Source organism: Mobula birostris, chromosome 5, assembly GCF_030028105.1.
Source record: "Mobula birostris isolate sMobBir1 chromosome 5, sMobBir1.hap1, whole genome shotgun sequence".
NCBI lineage: Eukaryota > Metazoa > Chordata > Chondrichthyes > Myliobatiformes > Myliobatidae > Mobula > Mobula birostris.
This window is the reverse complement of record NC_092374.1, coordinates 49,596,842-49,618,890: the sequence shown is the minus strand read 5'-3', so window position 1 is coordinate 49,618,890 and position 22,049 is coordinate 49,596,842. Positions and strand designations below refer to the sequence as shown.

Here is a 22,049-nt window from a genome sequence, read left to right as displayed (position 1 = left end):
TTGTTCTACTGCACTCCTCAGTGCCCTGCTGTTCACTGTATAAGACCTACCCTGGTTTATCTTTCCGAAGTGCAACACCTCAGTTGTCTGCAGATTCCATCTATCACTTTTCAGCCTATTTTTCCAGCTGGTCCAGATCCTGCTGCAAGCTTTGATAATCTTCCTCACTGCCCACAACGCCCACAATCTTGGTGTCATCTGCAAATTTGCTGATCCAGTTAACCATATTATCATCCAGATCATTGATATAGATGACAAACAACAACAGACCCAGCACCAATCCCTGCAGCACTCCTCTAGTCATGACCTCCAGTCAGAGAGGCAATTATCTATTACCACTCTCTTGCTTCTTCCTCAAGGCCAATGTCTAATCCAATTTCTACCTCACCTTGAATGCCAAGCGACTGAATGTTCTTGATCAACCTCACATGTGGGACCTTGTTAAATGCCTTGCTAAAGTTCATGTAGACAACATCCACTGCCTTGCTTTCTTGGTATCTCCCTTGAAAACTCTATAAGACTGGTTTGACTTACCATGCACAAAGCCATGTTAACTATCCCTAATCATTCCCTGTCTATCCAAATACTCACATGCACAGTGCCTTAGAATCCCATCCAGTAACTTTCCCACTACTAATGTCAGGCTCATCAGCCTATAATTTCCTGGTTTATTCTTAGATCCTTTCTTCAAGAATGGAAAAACATCGGCTATCGTCCAGTCCTCAGGTACCTCATCTGCCGCTAAGGATGATTTAAATATCTCTGCAATTTCTGCATTTGCCTCCCACAGTGTCCAAGGGAATACCTTGTCAGGCACTAAGGATTTGTCCACCTCCTCCTCTGTAATCTGTATAGGGTCCATGACCTCATTGCTGCTTTGCCTCATTTCTATAGACTCTGTGTCCGTTGAAGATCCATTTAAGATCTCCCCCATCTCTTTTGACTCCATGCATAGACTACCATTCTGATCTTCCAAGGGTCCAATTTTGTCCCTTGCAATCCTTTTTCTTTTAACATATTTGTAGAATTCCTTAGAGTTCTCTTTCACCCGGTCTTTTAGAGCAACCTCAGGTCTTCTTTTAGACCTGTGGATTTCTTTCTTAATGTTCTCTTGCACTTCTTAGACTCTTCAAGAACCTCATTTGTTCCTATCTGCCTACACTTATGCATCTCTTCTTTTTTTTAGCCTGGGCCTCAATATCTCTCAAAAGCCAAAGTTCCTTAAAACTGTTATCCTTGAATTTTATTCTGACAAGCTTTGTACTCTCAAAATTTCACTTTTGAAGGCCTCCCAAATACCAAGAACATGTTTGCCAGAAAACAGCCTGTCCCAATCCACACTTGCCAGATGCTTTCTCACACCATCAAAGTTGGCCTTCCTCCAATTTAGAATCTCTACCCGAGGACCAGACCTGTCCTTTACCATATTCACCTTGAAACTAATGGCATTATGATCACAAGACACAAGGTATTCCCCCACACAAACTTCTTTCACCTTCCTTGTCTCATTCCCAATAGAAGGTCAAGTAATGCACACTCTCTCATTGGGACCTCCATCTACTGAGTAAGGAAACTTTCCTGAAGACATTTGACAAACTCGATCCCATCTGATCCTTTTACATTATGGGAGTCCCAGTCAGTATGTGGAAAGTTAAAATCACCTGCTATCACAACCATGTTTCTGTCTCTGTGATCTCTCTACAAATTTGTTCCTCTAAATCCTGTGGAATGTTAGATAGTCTATAATGTCGCTCCATTAACGTGGTTAAACCATACTTATTCCTCAGTTCCATCCATAAATCTTTATCAGATGAGTTCTCCAGTCTGTCCCAAATGAGCACTATCATGATATTTTCCCTGAGTAGTAGCACCATCCCTCCCCTTTTAATCCCTCCTGCTCTATCACATCTAAAACAACACAACCCTGGAATATAGAGCTACCAGTCTTGCCCTCCTGCAACCAAGTCTCACTAATGGCTGCAATATCATAATTCCACGTGTTGATCCATGCACTGAGCTCATCTTCCTTTCCCACAATACTTCTTGCATTCAAATAGATGCACCCCAGAATATTAGTTCTTCCCTTCCCCCCCCCCCCCCCCCCCCCCCCCCAGTGTAGGTGCAAACCATTTTTTCTGTACAGGTCCTAACTTCCCTGCAAGACAGCCCAATGATCCAAAAATTTGAAACCCTCCCTTCTACACCAACCCCTTAGCCTTGTGTTAAACTGTATGATCTTCCTATTTTTGCCTCACTAGCACATGGCATGGGTTGCAATCCAGAGATCACAACCCTGGAGGTCCTGTCCTTTAACATAGCACCAAACTCTCTGAACTCATTTTGCAGAACCTCGTCCCTCTTCCTACTTATGTCTTCAGTACCTATATGTACCATGACCTCTGGTTGTTTACCCTCCCACTTAAAGAATCCAGAGGACTTAATCTGAGATATCCCAGTCCCTGGCACTTGGGAGGCAATATACCATTTTAGAAACTCGTTCTTACCTAGAGAACCTCCTTTCTGTTTCCTCAGCTATGAATCCCCAATCACCATATTTCCCCTCTTCTTCCCATTTTCATTTTGAGCTATGGAGCCAGACTCAGTGCCAAAAAACCCAACTGCTCTGATTTTCCTCTGCTAGGTCATTCACCCCAACAGTATCCAAAGTGGTATTCCCTTTGTTGATGTGAATGGCCACAGGGGTACTCTGCATTGTCTGCTTCACCCCTTTCACCCTCCTGATTGTCACCCAGTTCCTGTGTCCTGCACCTTGGGTGTAACTTCCTTTCTATATGTCCTGCTTATCATCCTTCAGACTCTGGAATGACCTGGAGTTCATCCAGTTCCAACTCCAATTCCTTAACGCGGATTGTTAGAAGCTGTGGCTGGATGCATTTTCAGATGAAGTCGTCAGGGATACTGGAAGTCTCCCTGCCTTCCCACAACCCCCAAGAGGACCATTCAACTATCCTGCCTGGTTTTTCTACTGCTCTAACTATTATAAAGAAGGAAACAAAAAATGAACTGGAAAAAATATCTACCGAAAGACTCAAATCCTCACTCTAATAGTGTTCACTCCAACAACAGTCACTCCACTTGCCCTGCCTTATTTTTATTTGCCCTTGCTAATGAATCCTAATCTCTGATTGGCCATTGTTGGAACACTGAAACTCCCTCCCTTGAAGCACTATTTTTTAATGCACACTTGCCGACCTGTATGAGTCGCCTCTTCTCTCGCTGCTGATCTCTGATTGGCTGCTGTTCAAACAGCTGGTATACCAATGGAACCTTTACCATCGCAACTCAAAGACATTAAATCCACTCTGCAAATCCACAATGCGTTCTTTGAAATTCTGAACAGGTACTAGGGAATCTTCTATTCTGAGAAAAAATATTATTTCGTCAACTTGGAATAAAGAAGCCAGAATCCATTTGATGGAGAGAGGGATGTGATGTTGCTAGAACACAAGAAAATAGGGGCAGTAATAGACCACCAGTAATAGACACTCAAAACTGCTGCATCATTCAGTACAATCACAGGCAAACTCTACTACCCTCAACTACAGTTCCCCATAACCCTGTGATCTCGTAATATGCAGATATATTTAATATATCTTATGATCTGGCCTCAGCCACACTCAGGGGCAAGGAATTCCAGAGAGTCATTTCTCTCTGAGTAAGGAAATGTCTGCAGTCCATCATGGGTAAAGCCTTCCCTACCATTGAGCCATAAGAAACCACCACTACCCAGGTCATGCTCTCTTCTCACTGCTGCCATCAGGAAGAAAGTACAGGAGCCTCAGGACTCACACCACCAGATTCAGGTACAGTTATGACCCCTCAACCATCAGGCTCTTGAACCAAAGGGGATAACTTCACTCAATTTCATTTGCCCCATCACCAAACTGTTCCCATAACCTATGAACTCATTTTCAAGGGCTCTTCATCTTGTGATCTTGATATTTCTTGTTTGTTTATTTTCACAGTTTGTTGTCTTTTGCACAACGGTAACTAATCCTCCTTGTTCATATTTAGTTAACGAAATGGTGTGGATTAAGCCCTTCTGACCCTTCGCACCATGCCAGCTTTGCAACCCCACAGACCTGATTAACCCTAACCTAATCACGGGACAATTTACAATGACCAATTAACCTAGCAAGTATATCTTTTGACTGTGGGTGGAAGCCAGGGCACCCGGGGATACCCCACACATTGCACTAACCATGGCACCCACAAATTCTTAAACTACAACTTCTTTGAAATAAAGGCCCAAAATGTCATTTGCCTTCTTAACTACTTGTTGGACCTGCCTGCTATCCTTTGTAATTCATGTACTTGAACACCTTGATCCCTCTGAACTTCACTCATTTTCAGTCTCCATTTAGATAATGACCTCTCGATTCCACTTACTGAAGTGCTCAATCTCACACTTACCCACATTAAACTCTTTTGCCAGGTTTGCATCCAATCTCTCAACCTGTCTCTATTCCCTTAAAGGATCACAATGTCCTCATCACAACAAGTCCTTTCACCCATCTTTGTATCATCAGCGAATTTGGAAACTTTACATTTTGCCCCCTCCTTCAGGTCTGGCAACTTTATTATTTACTTATCAACACACAACATGGAATAGGCCCTTCCGGCCTTTCAAGCCATGCCTCCCAGCAATCCCCTGACTTTAATCCTAGCCTATAGGCATCCGTTAGTCTCGTGAGACCATGGATTTGCACATTGGAAGGTTTCCAGGGCGCAGGCCTGGGCAATGTTGTATGGAAGACTGGCAGTTGCCCATGCTGCAAGTTCCCCCTCTCCACGCCACCGATGTTGTCCAAGGGAAGGGCACTAGGGCCAATACAGCTTGGCCCTGGTGTCGTCGCAGGGCAATGTGTGGTTAAGTGCCTTGCTCAAGGACACAACACGCTGCCTCAGCCAAGGCTTTAACTAGCGACCTTCAGATCAGTAGACGAACACCTTAACAACTTGGTCACGCGCCAACACTAGCCTATTCGCAGGACAATTTGCAATTACCTCAATTCTCTTTTTTAAATTCAAATCAGGACTTTATGCATTTATTCCCAAAGCAAAATTATGCTGTAGCTGGAAATCTGAAATAAAAACGAAAAATGTTGAAAGCCCACTCCAGGCAGCATCTATGGTGAGAGAAATAGACATGATGTGTCAGGTCCATGAAAGGCTTTTGATGTGAAATATTTCTCTCTCCATGGATTGTTGAGTATTTCCAGAATTTACAAATTTACCTTTGTATGGTAATTATTTAGTTGAACTGCAGTTTATCAGTGCTTTAAAATATTTTTTCAATTTTTGGAAGGTATTTATTGCAACCTTTGAAGTATTTGGGTCGCTGGAAGAGAGCTCAGTGCATTGATATTTAGTTGGCATGTTCTGAGGACTAAACGCCCAGCTTGCATATCAGGGTATTTAGAAAGCTTTACTGCTGCTGACTGGAAATTTGCTGCAGGCTGCATCCGAGGGTTATAAGGACACTGTGGATAGTTCATCATCAGAGCCATTTCAGTTCCTTACAATCATGACCCCGTCTGAAACTGAGACTGAGAAGAATGTCAGGATATTGTCAACAAGTTCCTATTGCATGAAGCGGATTAGAATTTACTCCTTATGTTCTGTTTTTGTTTATCTTCTGTGAGCTCAAACAACAAACATCTACCTCAAATTGACTAATTCAATGAAGTGGAAGACTCTGTTCCTTCGCCATCCTGAAAAACGTTGTCTCGTTTTTACTGTGTACTGTACCAGCGGTTATGGTCGAAATGACAATAAAAAGTGACTTGACTTGACTTGGCCATCATCTGATGACAATCTTTTTCTCAGTATCTCCCTTCAAACAGGATTTCTGCATCTCCATCTGTAAAGCACTGTCTAAAACTCTCATTTCATGTTTCATTCTATAAACTTCAGATTCCCCTCAAATGTACTTATAGCGATCCCTGAGGTTTCAAAATTATTCCCCATCATCTCCCGACTGTATTTGCTCCTGTTCCCTTTTCTACTTTTGGCTGCTTGGCTTTCCATCTTTCATCCCAACAGAACCTTCCTCATCATAAACACAAAGGGCATTAGCTCTTTACATTCACCTCAACAGAAACAATTGGCAGATTTGGTAAATTAATAACTTGGACAAATTATTTCTTCATATTATCTTTATCCCATTAAATTACCTTTTTAAATGCATCATTCTGTCATTGTTGAAAAATGTGGGTTAAGAATAAAAGCATGAAGGTTAAAAGAGAAGGCGTGAAACAATGCGTTTATTGTCATTCCACGGTACACATGTATACGGCTAAACAAGGCAATGCTCCTCTGGACCAAGGTGCACAATACAGTACATATAACTTACATACATAACACATGAAGTAATATTACCACAAATAAATTAACAAATGATAAGGTACATATACAATACAATATAAAAAGTAAACAGTATAACACTGCGGGTGCTTCATACGTGTTGAGAACTGGGTGGTGGTAAGGAGTTCAGACATCTTAACACTGGCAGAAGACGCTGTTTCCCATTCTAACGGTTCTTGTCCTAATTCTACAGTAACTGTTGCCTGATGGTAGGGGATCAAAGACATTGTTGGACAGTTGGGAGGGATTATTGACAATGCTAAGGGCCCTGCTCTTTTATATAGTCAGTGGAAAAGAGATCCCTCAGCAGTTCTCATAAGCCTTTGTAGGATTGAGTTGCAGTCAGATACCTTCCAATTCCTATACCAGATGTTGATGCAGCTGGTCTGGACATTCTCGATGGTGCTCCTGTAAAAATTAGTTTAAATAGGAGGAGCGAAGCTTCAGGAAGTGGAGGTGCTGCTGTGATTTCTTTAAGGACCAGGTGTTGAGGGAGCAGGTGAGATCATCCATTATGCAAAATCCCAGAATCTTGAAGCTCCTAGCTTTCTCCATGGAGGAGCTGTGTATGTGCAGTGTGGAGTGGTAAGGCTGCACCTTCCTAAAGTCCACAGTTGTCTCTCTGGTTTTGTCCACATTGAGACTCAAGTTGTTGTGCAAGCACCATCCTACCATTTGCTTTACCTGCTCTCTGTACGCCATCCCGTCATCATCGTTGTTAACGAGGTCAATGTTGTGTCATCAGTGAACCTGATGAATTGGTTTGAACTGGATGTGGCAGTGCAGTCACGTGTTAGCAGTGTGAACAGCAGCGGGCTGAACTCACAGCCCTCGGGAGCGCTGGTGCTCAGCATAATGGAGTGTGAACAGCAGCGGGCTGAACTCGCAGCCCTCGGGAGCGCTGGTGCTCAGCGTGATGGAGCTCGAAATGTTTCTGTCAACTCAGACTGACTTTTTTGTCAAGAAGTCCAGGATCCAGTTACAAGGAGAAGTGTTGAGACCCAACGAGGACAGTTTACGCATCAGCTTCTGTGGGATGATCGTAAATGATCATATTGAAGAATAAGCTGAAGTCAATAAACAGCATCTTGGCATGAGGCACCATTTTCCAGGACAGGGTTGAGTGTAAAAGCTATGGCATCATCAGTGGACCAATTTAGACCATAATATACAGGAGCAGGATTAGGCCATTTGGCCCATTGGGTCTGCTCCGCCGTTTCATCATATTTGCTCTCAGCCCCAGTCTCCTGCCTTCTCCCCATATCCCTTCATGCCCTGACTACTCAAGATTTGAGTGATAAGCAAACAGGAAAGGGTCCAATGTAGCAGTAAGAAGGGATTGAATGCAATCCATAACCAGCCACTCAAAGCACTTCATTATTTTTTAGGTCAGTGACACTGGATGGTAGTTGTTGAGGCAGGTTACTGTCACCCTCTTGGGCACCAGGATGATGGTGATCACCTTGAAGCCTGAGGGTCAGAAGGCATGATCCAGAGAGATGTTGAATATGCCTCAGCACCTCAGTTAACTGGGCTGCACAGCCCCTCAGCACCCAAGTAGGTATGTTATCAGGCCCCCGCTTTACGCGGATTGACCTTGATTAGGGTCTTCCTCACATCAGCTGCAGACAGAGTGCCTGCTCTTTGGGCAGAATGGGGATCATCCTCGCCAGCACATCATTCCGTGCATCAAACTGAGCATAGAAGATTGTCAGGAAGAGGTGCATCACTGTCATTGCCTTGCAGAGTGGACTTGTAGTCCGTCATGGTCTGAATGCCCTGCCACGTACTCCTTATGTTTCCAGTGTCACAAAAATGGCTGTGTATCCTAAGTGAATAATCCCGTTTTGCTTTTCTGATGGCACAGAAAAGCACATCACTGGCTGGCTGGAGACCTGACTTACTCCCTGATCTGAACTCAGACTCTCAGCCGTGCTGGGACCTCTGTTGTCAGCCATGGCTTCTGATTTGCCCTTATATCGATGTGTTTACAACAGTGCACATCGCTACATAGCCAGTCACAGATTTTGCTTATTCGTCAATGTTAATGGGATGGTCGTAGGCAGCCTCCTCTCTGAGAGTGCTGCAGTCCATGTTTTCAAAACTCTCCCACAAAGCTGAGGTTGTTCCTTCTAGCCAGGTCTCTTATCTCCTTTTGAACTGGTTTGACAAGTTTAATCAGTGGCCAGTGTACAGGAATTAGCATAGCAGATAATTGGTCAGAGTATCCAAGGTGAGGGTGCAGCTTTGTGTGCATCAGGAATGTTGGTAGAAACCAGGTCTAGTGTGTTCTCAGCTCTGGGAGCAAAGTCAACATGCTGATAGAACATGGGCTGGACTGTTTTTAAGTTATGGTTGAAATCTCCAGCCGATGAAACGTAGCTCCTGAAGCAGCTATCCAGTTTCATCTCCTTTGGCCATAAAGAAACCATTGGGATGCGTGGTTTGCTGATGGCGCCATAGAGCTTATGCAGCACTTCCCCAGCACTGGCACAGTGGGGAATGTATCCAGGTACAATCACAGCAGCAGTGAACTCCCTTTGTAAGATAGAAGGCCCTGTACTTCATCATTATGAACTCCAACATAGGCGAACAGTGGGTTTTCATTACCAGTGCATTCAAACTCCAGTTCTTATCAACACAGATGACCAGTACCTCCACCGTGGATCTGCCAGAGATCACAGCAATTCTGTCAGCCGAAAACAGATGAAACCCTCTAGCCGTATGGCTGCTTCAGGGGTTGTATCTTTGAACCATGTCTCCATCAGAAAGAGTGCACAGCTGTCCTGCATCTCACACTGATTCCATCTCAGACACCGGTAATCCAGCAATTGAACATTTGAAAGTAGAATTGATGGAAGAGCTGGCCTGAAAGGTTTTGCTTTTAGTCTTGCATGAATTCCAGTCCCCTTTCTGTGTTTCTGTTTCCTTCCACACCGCTGCCAACAGCGTCTCCCTGGGTGTCTGTTGCAAACGATGACGAGGTGAGCAATAAACCCACGCTGAGGAACTCGCCCACTGTCCAGGAACTCACTAATTAGGTAGCCTTCCAGTACTCGGTGTTCTTGTTATCTAGCAGTGTCTTACAATCAGAAGAAAGACATAAAGGACGAACAACAAGTTGGAGCCGGAGTGGCTGCTGCATCTGGACGCACCACCATTTTAAAAGAAGAAACAACTGTTAGATTGAGAAGGGCATTTTAAAAAACCATAAGACTTATAAAGAGCATAGCATTATTTAACTCAAAACAAAATGCAGCTAACAAAGACCACAGTGCTTTCACAACGTGGTTTATTTCTACAGGCTTCACAGCAATATTGAAGCCTTCGGTGTCTGTACGTGGAAAACCTCCCATTATTGTTGAAGTTCACTGAATAGATGCTTTTACATTATAGCAATTAAAAGTGAACACTGTCAAATAAATCAATCATGCTTTTGAAAGCCTAACACACCACATGCTTCACAGATTCTTTATGATCCCTGGTGCTTAGAAAATCCTCACCGCCTATTGTGTTAATAGAGCATTCAAACATAGAGGGTCTGGTATTATATTTAATAATTGCTTAGCGTGTGAGAAACTGTTACCAATGCAGTCTCTCAGATATTTGATTGTCGTTTAATTAACTCTTCTTTGTCTTCACACAGTGCTGGCGTTGGGAGGACTGGTGTTTTTATAACACTTAGTATTGTACTGGAAAGAATGAGGTATGAGGGTGTTGTGGATATCTTTCAGACTGTCAAAATGCTTAGAACACAACGGCCAGCTATGGTGCAGACAGAGGTAAGCAAATTATTTTTTAAAATATTAACCTCTAATGTATTCTAATCTACATAAAGTAAATTGATTCTCGGGTTAATTGGCTTCCATTCTGAGTTAACAGCTAAAGCTTGATTGGTAACAATCCCTTTTGATGGATCATTTGAAACAAAAGGTTTTTATATACTAAGGCAAAGGATCAACAATTTATAGATGAACTGTGGCAGGGTCTGAGGACAATCTTGTTGCATTACATGGGACAACTGCTGGATTGTTGGCTATCAGTGTGCAGGACTTGGATTGCCAATAGATAGCCCTTACCATAAATAAGGTAAGCGGCCAGTAAGCTTGGTGAAAGTGACTAACTCTCAACCATAGTGCATTCTGTCGACTGTACTTTGGGTTTTTGATGGTATCATTCATCCTGTGATGGTGAAAGCCAAAGAAACTTCTCAGGTCTCACATAATATGAGAGCAGATGTAGCATTGCGGAGTGGAAAGATGCAAGTTGATGGCCCTCTGTTACTTTAATGAATCTGTAGTTGGTGCCAACTGATTTGAATATCGGGTGACTTAAGCTACATTCCTTGCAAGTACATCCTGGTAACCAAATCAAGAGCACCCTTGACAGTAACAGAAATAGCATTCCAGTATGTCTAGTTGGAAAATAATTTGGGCAGTAATCAAGATGGAGAGGGGCAGTAACACAAAAATATCTTAGTAGAAATTAGAATGAATAGTGAAATGTGCATTAAATAAAAAATACTTCAGTGTGCAGAGCCAATTACATTACCCATCACTTCGGATGAATGGTGAGCCAAGCCAAATCCTGATGTGGTCCTTTCAAATTTATATATAGATTTTCAAACAAAATTAATTTGGATCTGGTCCCAGGTTCACAGTACTACAGATTTTAGCAAAAAGTAATGGAATCTGTCCTCTCACTGATGTTGACTGGATTTACAAGTGTTTCCTTATACACATGCTTCAATATTTGCACTATCTAATACTGGTCTCATCTAATATAGAACACAGAACAGAGTAGCATTCGGTCCCAGATGTGCTGATCTTCATGCCAATGTATAGTAAATGTGCTCTTCCTGAGTATTATCCAGATCCCTCTATTCCACTCGTATTCATGCATCTATCTGGAAGGCTCTGAAACTCCACCAGACTTCTCACATCACTACTACGCCTAGAAGCCTAATCCACTCACTTACAACTCTGAGTAAAAATAAATAAATAAATTTGCCCCTCTTATCACCTTTAAATTCCCACCTCCAACAATTTAAAACATCTTTACTGGTATTTATTATTTTTCTCCTGGGGGAAAATTATTTGTTTTTTGTTTTTCCAAAATGCAATATTCCCAAATGTCAATTTCTAGTTTTGCTGATGATGTAAAACTCTGTGGGATTGTGACTGAGAAGGAAGTGTAAATAGGTTCCAGGGAATATATAGACAAACTAATTGAAGTTATCTACTTTGAAACACAAAACAGAAAAACTTTGAAATGGTGAGAGACGAAGGGACGAAGTGCCTGTGCACAACTCACTGATAGCACATATGCAGGTATTTCAAGAGATCAGAAAGCCATATGTACCTTGCCCTTTATTGTGGGAGGATTTGAGTACTGGACCAAGGATGTCATTCTGCATTTGTAGAGAGCCTTGATAAGATTGCAACTGAAGTCTAGCATCCAGTTTACCATCCCTGGAACCAGTATGAGAAGACAGTACATTGATGGAAATTTTCTTCAGCCAGAGGATGATGCATCTGTGAAATTCCTTGCCGCAGAGGGCTGAGATGGCCAAGTCATTGGCTTTATTAAATTGGATTTACAGGTTCTTGATGGGTAAAGGGGTTAAGAGTTGCAGGGAGAAGGCAGGAGAATGGGATTTTAAAAATCAGCTGCAATTGAATAAGAAAGCAGACTTTACAAATGGAATAGCCTAATTTTGCTCCTATATGGTATGCCTTAGCTTGAAACATGCCAAATTCTTCCAAGGTCAAGATGTTGCAAGAAAGGGAAGATGCTTTAGTTGGCTGTGAAGTCTTGAAGCCATAGATTTTGAAGGAGCGGTGGGCTATTTTGGCCTGACATGAGGAAATATTTCTTCACACAGAGGTTGAATCTCTCTCTCCCAAATGTGTTTGGGACCATTGTGCAAGTGCCTGTCTGCATTGACACCGGTGAAGCCTGGCTTTCAATGGTAAAGGCATGTCCAACAAGTTACCAAAACACGTTTAGCACCAGTAAAATGAGACCGATCTCTCCATCCCTCTAAGCAAGGCCAGTTTAAATGCCAGAGATGGTCACTGTTTCCTCTGCTTTGCTGTTGATTGCGAAGTACTGGCATGCAGCCTGATTTTTCTCTGGCATCATGTACTGTATTCTGCAGAAGGAGTGCATTATGTTTGTTGGCTGCCACATCCTCCAGATCCTGCAGTTACATTCAAGATGAATGGAATGAATGGAGTTCATGCAGGATGCAAGGGAATTATGAACTGGGATGAGAGTTTCTATTCTGGCATGAACTACAGGATTCAGAGAAGTTTGAAGAGTGCAGCCATGATTAGTGTTTTGTATCAGGAGACATGGCACAATGTGATTCATCCCTTGCCAGTCTGGCAGCATCATCAAACATCTTCCAATGCTGCAAGGAGATCCCCTGGATTATAAAGCACTCATTAAACTTGGGCCAGCAGAATCAAAAAGCTTCTCGGAAAACTTAAACACAAATATTCTGCTGTTGCTGGAAATCTTGAGCAACAGACACAAAGTGCTGGAGGAATTTTATAAAACTCTAGTTAGGCTGCACCAGGAGTATAGTATACAGTTCTGGTTGCCCCATTATAGGAAGGATGTGGAGGCTTTGGAGAAGGTGCAGAAGAGCTTTACCAGAATGCTGCTTGGATTAGAAGGCATGTGCTATAACAAGAGGTTGTTTTCTCTGCAGTGGCAGAGGCTGAGGAGAGATCTGATAGAGGTTTATAAGGTCATGAGAGGCATAGGGAAAGTAGACAGAGAGTATCTTTTTCCCAGGATTGAAATGTCTGATACCAGTGGGCATGCAATTAAGGTAAGAGGGTGAATTTTAAAGGAGAACTGAGGAACAAGTTTTTTTTTACACACAGTGTTGGGTGCCTGGAACGTATGGCCTCAAGTGGTAGTTGAGGTAAATACATTAGAGACTTTTAAGAGACGTTTAGATAGGCACATGACTATGAGGAAAATGGAAGGCTATGGACGTTGAATCAATACAATATTGTGGGCCGAAGGGCCTGTTCCTGTGCTATACTGACCGATGTTCTAATAACTCAGCAAGTCAGGCAGCTTCTATGGAGGGGGTAAAGAATCGATGTTTTGGGCCAAGACCCTTCATCGGGACTGGAAATAAAGGGGGCAGAAGGCAGAATAAGAAGGTTGGGAAAGGGAAGGGTTACAGGCTGGTAGGTGAAAGGTGAGACCAGGTGAAGGAGAAGGTGGCTGGGTGGGAGAGCGAGTATGAAATAAGAACTTGGGAAGGGATAGGTGGAAGAGAGAAAGCACTGAAGAAGAAGGAATTTTTTTGTGTGAGGACAGTAAACCAGGGAGAAAGAGAGGAACCAGAGGAAAATGATGGGAAGTCAGGGAGAAGAGGTGAGAGAGAAACCAGAATGGGGAATAGGAAAATAGAGAAGGAGGGAGTGAGAAGTTGGAGAAATCAATGTTCGTGCCATCAGGCTGAAGACTACGTAGACGGAATATGAGGTGCTGCTACTCCAACCCGAGTTTAGCCTCATCATGGCAGTAAGGAAGGCCATGTTAGAATGGGAACAGGAAGTCAAATTGAAATGGGTGGCCACCAGGAAATCCTGTGTTTTGCAGCAGACAGAACAAAGGTGCTTCTCAAAGCAGTCCCCCAGTCTGCATTGAGTCTCACAGATGTAGAATAAGTCACACTGGCAGCACCGGATATAGCAGATGACCCCAACAGATTCGCAGGGGAAGTGGCACCTCACCTGTAAGGCCTGTTTCGGGCCCCAAATGATGGTAAGGGAGGAGATATGGGGTCAAACGCATCACTTGTCACACTTTCAGAGATAAGTGGGGAGGGATGAGTGGACAAGGGAGTCATGTAGAGTGCGATATCAATGGAAAGCAGAGGGCAGGGGAGGGAAATATGCACTTAGTGGTAGGATCTTGTTGGAGATAGTGGAATTTACGGAGAATGGTCTGCTGGATATGGAGGCTTGTGGGGTGGTAGATGAGGACAAGGGGAACCTATCCCTTTCGGTCCCAACAAGTCTGTGTGACTTATTAACTAACTAACCTGTATACTTTTTGAATTTAGGAAGGATCCATAGCACCAGGAGGAAACTCACACGGTCATGCAGGGAACGTACAAACCCTTTATAGATGATGGTGGAATTGAACCCAATCAATGGCACTGTAATTGCGTTAAACTAACCGCTACAGTACTGTGCCATCCCAAAAACACATCCACACCAACCACCCGTTTACACTAGTTCTAAATTAATCCCTTTTTACATTTGCCACGCATCCTCATCAACTTCCCCCACTCACCTACACAAAGGTACTTTTGAAACAAAAGTGATTTATTCTTACCTTACCAGCTCACACCTCTCTGGGATGTAGGGGGAGAGGGAAACAGGAGCAGCTGGAAGATAACCACACGGTATCAGGGAGGGTGTGCAAACACCACACAGACAGCACCTGAGGATTAGGATTGAACCTGGGTCTCCAGTGCCAGGAGGCAGCAGCTCTACTACCTGTGCCTTAGTGTCACGTGTACCGAGATACCGAGAACAACTTCTGTTTGTGTGCCATCAGGTAGATAATGCCAAACACAAGTACACTGTAAAGAAAGCAGAATGCAGAATATAGTACCATTATAATCTAGGAATGGAAGGAAACGTGTCAAGAATGAAATTTGATTGGTGTGGGAATAGTGTAGATGGTTGTCACTATGGACTCGTTGGCTGAAGGGTCAGACTGTCTGTGCTCTCCCCTCCACATTATGAGCGTCTGTTCATCAAGATGCTCACAACTATGTGCAAATGAGCTTCGACTGGACAAGCATTGCAAAACAAGAGAAATGCAGCCATAAATATCGGTTGAGATGTTCTGATGCTTTTCCAAGAACAATACTGAAGTAAAGAGTGGTATTGGCTGCAACTGAAGAAGTGAGGAAATCACTAGAATGATACCTGTGCATTAGTAAAGCACAGTTTGCTTTTCCTTTTCAATTTAATGTTAGAGGGGAATCATTGAGCAGAAATACATTGATACTTGGTTTGGAGAATGCATTGACTGTAACTTTGTGAATAGCAATTTTTGGTTTCCATCTGCAATAACAATGATGACAGTTGCAGACTGAGCTGCCAAATTTTGTGATTTTTGTTCATCAATGAAAGAAGATGGTGCTATTTTTAATCAGACCTTGGCAACAAATACCCTGGTTTCATGTTCCCATTTTTCACTGACAAAATTGTCACTGCACACACCATCACTAGGAGAATATGCTTGGCAGTTGCAAAGAAAGAGGCATAAACAGAAGAGATTCTTAGTGAAGTAACTTTAGCCAAAAACAGAACACCTTATCTTTGTGGAGAGTATCTGCTCTGTGCATATCTGACAAGCTGAATTTCAGATGACATTAGAGTATTATTTTCTTTCATTTAGGTTGCAAGTAATGGCTGTGTATTCCTAGGACTGAGTGTAAAGACATTGAAGCATGGTCTCAATTCCCAGGACAAAATGAATTGGAGGTTATCAATTACTTGTGGAAGTTAGAAAGGAGAGAATGAGGTGCACTCAATCCTGACCTGGGAAATCTTCCCACATTGCTGAAACAATAACTCACTCCAGCCTGTTTAAAATGCCAAGGGCACAAGAATACAGGAAATTAGCAGTAGGAGGAGGCCATCAGGTCCCCAAATATGCCCTGTCATTCAGTATGGCCATGGCTGATCCCTGCTGCCCTCAACTCTTCCTGTGCCAGTTACCCTTAGCTACAGCACTGTTTACTGCAACACTGAAAAGCCCACAATGTCCCGTCAAATGTGCGGATGAATGGAAGAACTCTTTAATGACTTCTGTTGGTGGATTTTTGTAGTGTAAATTGAGCTAGATCAAAGCTGCTAGTCAATTATCTGGTAAATGCTTGAAGTCTTTTTCCTTATAAGGATGATGGAAATATTTGAAGTAGTAGCTGTTGGAATGAAAAGATATTGACCAAGTGAACCCTTAAATTAGCTATCTGAAATTCAAATCGGTTCAGTTTATAGGAGGCATTCCACTTGTTTAAAGTATCTATACTTCTAAGATGGTGGAGAGGAATTTCAACAGATCACTTAAGAGTGTCTAGATGAGGGTTTTGTTTCAAAGGCTTGTCATGTTATGCATAATGATCTCCAATCTGCCAGTACCATTTCCAAAAAGCATGATCAGTTCTGCTGAGTTCCATGGGCAGCTCTAGCGTTTAATCTCAAAGCAACAAAATGAGGTCTGTGGTTCAGTGGTACTTCAAGATGCACTTCGCACATACTCAAAATGATGATAAATCACGTGAGAAAAAAATACAGACTTGACTTCTGTCCAGTGTCAAAGGCTAATGTTTGCAGAGCTGCTTAATCTCAAAGAAAGCCTTTAAAACTACATGGATTGCATGACGTTCCTGTAATATTGCCGGCACATAGCAATCATAGGTCCTTCGAGCTGCACGTTGCTGAACTATATTGCTCTCACATATTCATTCTGAAATCTAGCTGCTGCATTTACTGTATTTAGAGATCTGTTATTGGAAATTCATTTCCTCCTGTCTTTCTGCAGGATCAATATCAGTTCTGCTATCGAGCTGCACTGGAGTACCTTGGAAGCTTCGATCACTATGCAACATAAAAACCCGATCCACCTTGGATTTACAGTAGGCCATTTAAAATCCAGAAAGCCTCTTCTGAGCCATACAATGTGCTTGAGAAGTACTACTTACTCCTAGCTAAAGATAAATTAGTGGGGGGGGGCAGGGGAAATTTAAAAATAAACTATTCCAGGTGGACCAAGAATTGGCAATTTAATAACCAACTTAAGAAGATGAGGAGAATCCTTTCTGATGGGGCACCAAAAAGAATTGTTCAGAGAACTCAAGGATTCAACTTTGATGATTTAAATGGAGGTGAACTGATTGAAGAAGACTGAGATTGAGCAAGGAATGTCTGAGAACTGTGGAGAAAGGATTTCAAAGCTGAATCTTGAGAGTACTATGTCTGCAAGGGAATAAAAATGTTATGAAAAGGCCAGTTCCTGACTTAAGAATCTAGTAGGACACGTTTGCTTCAGTATCACCCCTTTCCACCATTTGCTCATACTAATTATTAAGAGGGAGGGAATGTTCAAATTACTGATTTAGTTTTTTAGTACTGTAATATACTGCTGACCTGTGCTTCATTTTTAACTGTGTAAACTTCTTTCCCTTTTTTAACAAAAGTTTATCATTCAATGAAGTGAATTTAAAAAGTTGCTTATTTGTTCATATGTTTTTTCCAGACTGTAGCTTTTTTTAAGCTGTAGAAATGATGTATGTATCTGGCTGTAGAAACGGAAATAATTTGAAATTTTTGATGCACATTTTTTGTGCAGTCCTTTTATTTATCTTTTACCACATAATGGTCTGATTGAGTTTTTCATTTTAATGAAACTTGCCCTTAGCAGTCAGTTAATAAACAAATCAACTAATAACATTAAATGAAAAAGGGCCTTTATGGAATCAACAGGGAGGGGCAAAGTATAAAGCTGCTGCTACTGAATTCATCAGATCATCCATGTCAAGGATTTTAAGATGTGGTTGAATAGCTCGCCAAATATATCACTAGTAACCTCCATCTGAATAATAATTAGTTGTCTAGGCTTCCATGATGACATGGTGAAAAGTTAGTGTCTACTGGAATGCACATCAATGAACTTAGTAATCCATGTTTAATAGGTTCATATGATATACTGAAACGTATCTTTGCACATGTACGCAATAAATTGCATATAAAAAAGCAAATAAGTTTTAAAACTTTTAGCGTGGGACTTTCATTTTGCTTCTATACTTTATAGTGAGCATGTTGTTAAATATACTTGGATTAAGTAATCCCTGCTTCAGAGCTAAAATGGGATTGAAAGTCTTTTAATTTCTTTAAGAGGATGGAAAATCTTGAGGGGAGGATAACAGTTCAAAGCATTTCACATTTTTTGAAGCCATAGTATACAGAGTTTTGTGTTTTTTTTTGCAGATTCAGTAGAATTTAACTTTATCGAGAAGCCTTGCTCTAAAGTCAGTAACACCTGTATAATTCCATAGGAAAAGGACAAATACTGCTCCAGTGTGGCTGTACTGCGAAAAGCAGCAGTGCTACAGAGTGCCTCTGAGGCAAGGCTAAGAGCTGATGGTTGCAGGAATTGGGAGTCCTGCAGAATTGTGCGAGGCAGAATATGTCCCAAATATTGGGAAAACCTTGCAGTTGACATTGCTGGATTCTCAGCTTCCAACACAAAATCAGGGGCTCCACAATGCCTAGGAACCTGCCATTCCTTGTCGGTTACTGTAACTATCAGTCTGGAACACCCTGAAAGAGTGCCCGGGCAACAAATGGAAGCCAGACTTAGCATCTCCTCACCAGAAAGAAATGTCACTGGAAGATTAAAATAAATGTTGTTCTGCTAAATGGGAGTGATTTGAACGCAGACTATCCTTCCTCTTTAAGCATTAATTTTGATTGCAATGATAACTTTATATGCAAATTAGACACTATTATACCATTGTGTACATACTTTGCATTTAATTTCTATCTCTGAATTGAAGTGCTTCAAGTGTATTGAGGTCTTTTGTGTACCTTAAAGTCAAATCCAGTAGGTGATCACATTACATTACATCTAGATAGCAGAAATAAGTTCTGTGGAAAATGGTTGAAGTTTCTTCATCAATAGTGCCACGGTCAACTGGGTCTCAGTTGTTTCATTGAGTCAACCAACAGATTTTTTTTTAATGTATTTGTCCTTGATACAGCAGTCATATTTAGAGTTTTCAGCCTTTTTATATATGAAAAATAGATTCCCTTTCTTAGTTCTTTTCCAATTGCTTTTCAAGCAAGTGCAAGCACAATGGTAGTGTGAGGCAAGCCACAGTGTTAACAGGTTCTTTGCGATAGAAGAACCAAGAACATTGAAATTAGTTGGAAAGATATGTCAGGAATCATTACAATTTGTCTGTGAGACCAATCACCCTATTTTTTTTTAGTTTTCTTTCCTCTCAGAGGTCAAAAACTTTTCAAAATCATACAAAAGCACTTTTTTCTAAAATAAGAAAGATGACAGAAGGCTACCTCAGGATGGAAGCTGTAAGTTTATGTCATGTTGATGCACCTCTCCATGTTGTAAAATTAACAATCTGCTAACTATTCCTGTGAGATGCGATACAGACCATTACCTAGTTAAGAACCACCAGCCTAACCTCGATCAGTATTGAGCCGAGTTGCTGAGGTTGCCAAGTATAACTGTTCATATATTTGTCCAATTACTGTATGTCAATTAAAAGCAAAGTATCTGTTTTGTACCGAGAGCTATTTGTGAAATCATAAGAACATGTTGAGTGAGAAAATGTTCCAATGGAATTCTTGTTTGGGAATGCATTTTTCCCCCAGAGCTGATTTTAAAAAAATTGAAGTATTTAAACTGAAAATCAGAATGTGGTAGCCAGGGTAATTACAATAAAAGGAGTAAGTTGTCAAGAATGCCCAGCGTATTTGCTGCTTTTTTAATCTAGCTTCTCATTGATGTGTGTTCCTGATTGCACTCACTGTCTCCCATTCCACATCACTGTCTTATTAAAACCTCTTAATCTGCAAATTCCTTCACAATCTGCAGGAAGATATATTTTTCGCTCTTTGAAAGCTGACAAGGTGCTATGATTATTTAACCATTAACCTATGTAGGCAATATATATAAATATATATATAATTTTTTTAATTAGTTGCATTCAGATAGATAACATTTGTATGATACAAGTATATTTTAATTTAGCAATTCTTCTGCAAATTATTTTCTCATATTAGTTGTTGCTTTCTTTTCTTAATTATCCATTTTGCAAAAGTCTAAAGTCCTCCAGGGAGATGTGCACTTTTCCAAAACTTTGTACTATGCACGGCCCTCGTGATTCTACACCCAAAATTACATGCTACTTGAACCCCTGTGTAATTTATGCGTTCACTCTAGGTGTTTATGTAAATAACACAGAATTTTAAGAGAGAAAAGGTGGTTGCAATGATGCCCAAATACTCTGACAAATCTCCCGATGGCTTCAAATTCTACCATGCCCATTTTGTGAATTTTTCCATTCAAGTTTGAAGTGCTTGGTTTTATTTTCAAAGTAAAACAGACTGTGTTCGCTGCTCTCATTTGAATGCATAGATTGAACAAAACAAAATGTAACATGGCTTGTTCAAAGAATCATACAATTACCTCTAATTAGTAGTTAGCATAAATGTTTTACAGATTGAAAAGCGTGCTTTTTATTTTCTTACTTAGGTTACATTGGTGGCAAAAAGTCTGTAAGAAAATCGGTTATTTGCTGACACAAGTTCCATTTGTTACAAATGAATTCTAATAAAAATGTCAGTGTTATGCACCATTGGTGGTCTTTATTAAATTCATAGGCACTCTGTGTATCATCATGTAGAAGGGAAGATTGTGATATTCACCAAGTTTTCATAGCAGTTCATTCACCTTCTGATACTGTTCGTCAGCCAGTAAAGCCACCCCAATTCTCATTCAATGCACTAAAATACAGCCTCTGATATGTTTCCGATGTGCATATGGGGAAACTACCCCGGTGTTGTAGTGAATCATCAGATTTCTAAGTTAAAAAGCCATGTGATTCTCACCCAGACTCAGTCTGCTTGAATCATGACATCGTACAGGGCTCACCAGAGACCACCAATCCGTCCTTCAGCTGAGGTTTGGGAATTGTTGAGCTATCACCTTGTGGCACTGGTTCTGTGTATTACAAACTCATTCTCGCTCAGAATCGAGATCATTCATACTCCTGCAGGTAATACAAGGTGACAGTGGTAGAAGGATGAATGATATCTCTTCTTGGTCATGCCTTTTGTCCGAAGCTGCAACTACTTTTGCCAATACGGTCAGTCTAAAGTTGGGACTTCTGGTTTAAGGTTGACCAACAAAGCTAGCTGCAATCTATTCTCGAATAAATCTACTAAGAGGCATGTAGCACAATGGAGAAGCCTGCAATTTTTGCCAGGTGTGAGCCTATTCCCATTTTTGCTATTCTTTGGCAAGGGTAAGGGAATTTTATACAGTTTCTAAGGGATTACTTGTGACCTTGAACCAGCAGTGGATTGCAAGCTATGATATATTGGAGAAATCTCCAAACCTACCCCAGAGAGAGTTTGTAAAATATCATGACTAAAGTAACCTTCACAGCAATTTGAGGATTTGGTGCATAGTACTTAAATTAACTGGACTTCCATCCAGAGGCTTGCACTATTGATCCAAAGACTGGATATCACACCCGACTGTGGCAGTAGGAGAACTTAAAATCAAATCTGAATAAATCTATATAAAGAAATCTGCTGACATTAACAATATCCACAAAGCTATCAGTTTGCTATACTTAAAAACATTTTGGCTTGTCATTAAAAACCCATTTGATTTGCCATTGTCTTTCACTGTTGGACATTGTCCATCCTTACTTGATCTGGCTAATATATGAATACAGGCATAGAGCAAGGTGGCTGAATTTCAGTTGACATCTGAGATGGCCTGGCAAAACACTCAGGTATTTCCTCCACATGCACTGCAGCAGTTGAAATGGGAAGTTCATCACCCTTCTAAAGGAT

The 22,049-nt window shown here is 41.4% G+C and overlaps 1 protein-coding gene across 10 annotated transcripts in view; it reads left to right on the top strand.

The window, feature by feature from the left end:
- Positions 1 to 20,769, top strand: part of LOC140197686 (receptor-type tyrosine-protein phosphatase delta) — a 606,878-nt gene extending 586,109 nt beyond the window's left edge. For all 10 annotated transcript variants that reach the window (XM_072258000.1, XM_072258002.1, XM_072257999.1 and 7 more), the window contains 2 exons: positions 10,034 to 10,169; positions 16,984 to 20,769. In XM_072258000.1, the coding sequence (XP_072114101.1) occupies positions 10,034 to 10,169; positions 16,984 to 17,052 (205 nt within the window). In that variant the 3' untranslated portion in view covers positions 17,053 to 20,769. The remainder of the gene's footprint in view (positions 1 to 10,033; positions 10,170 to 16,983) is intronic.
- The last annotated feature ends 1,280 nt before the right edge of the window (positions 20,770 to 22,049 follow it).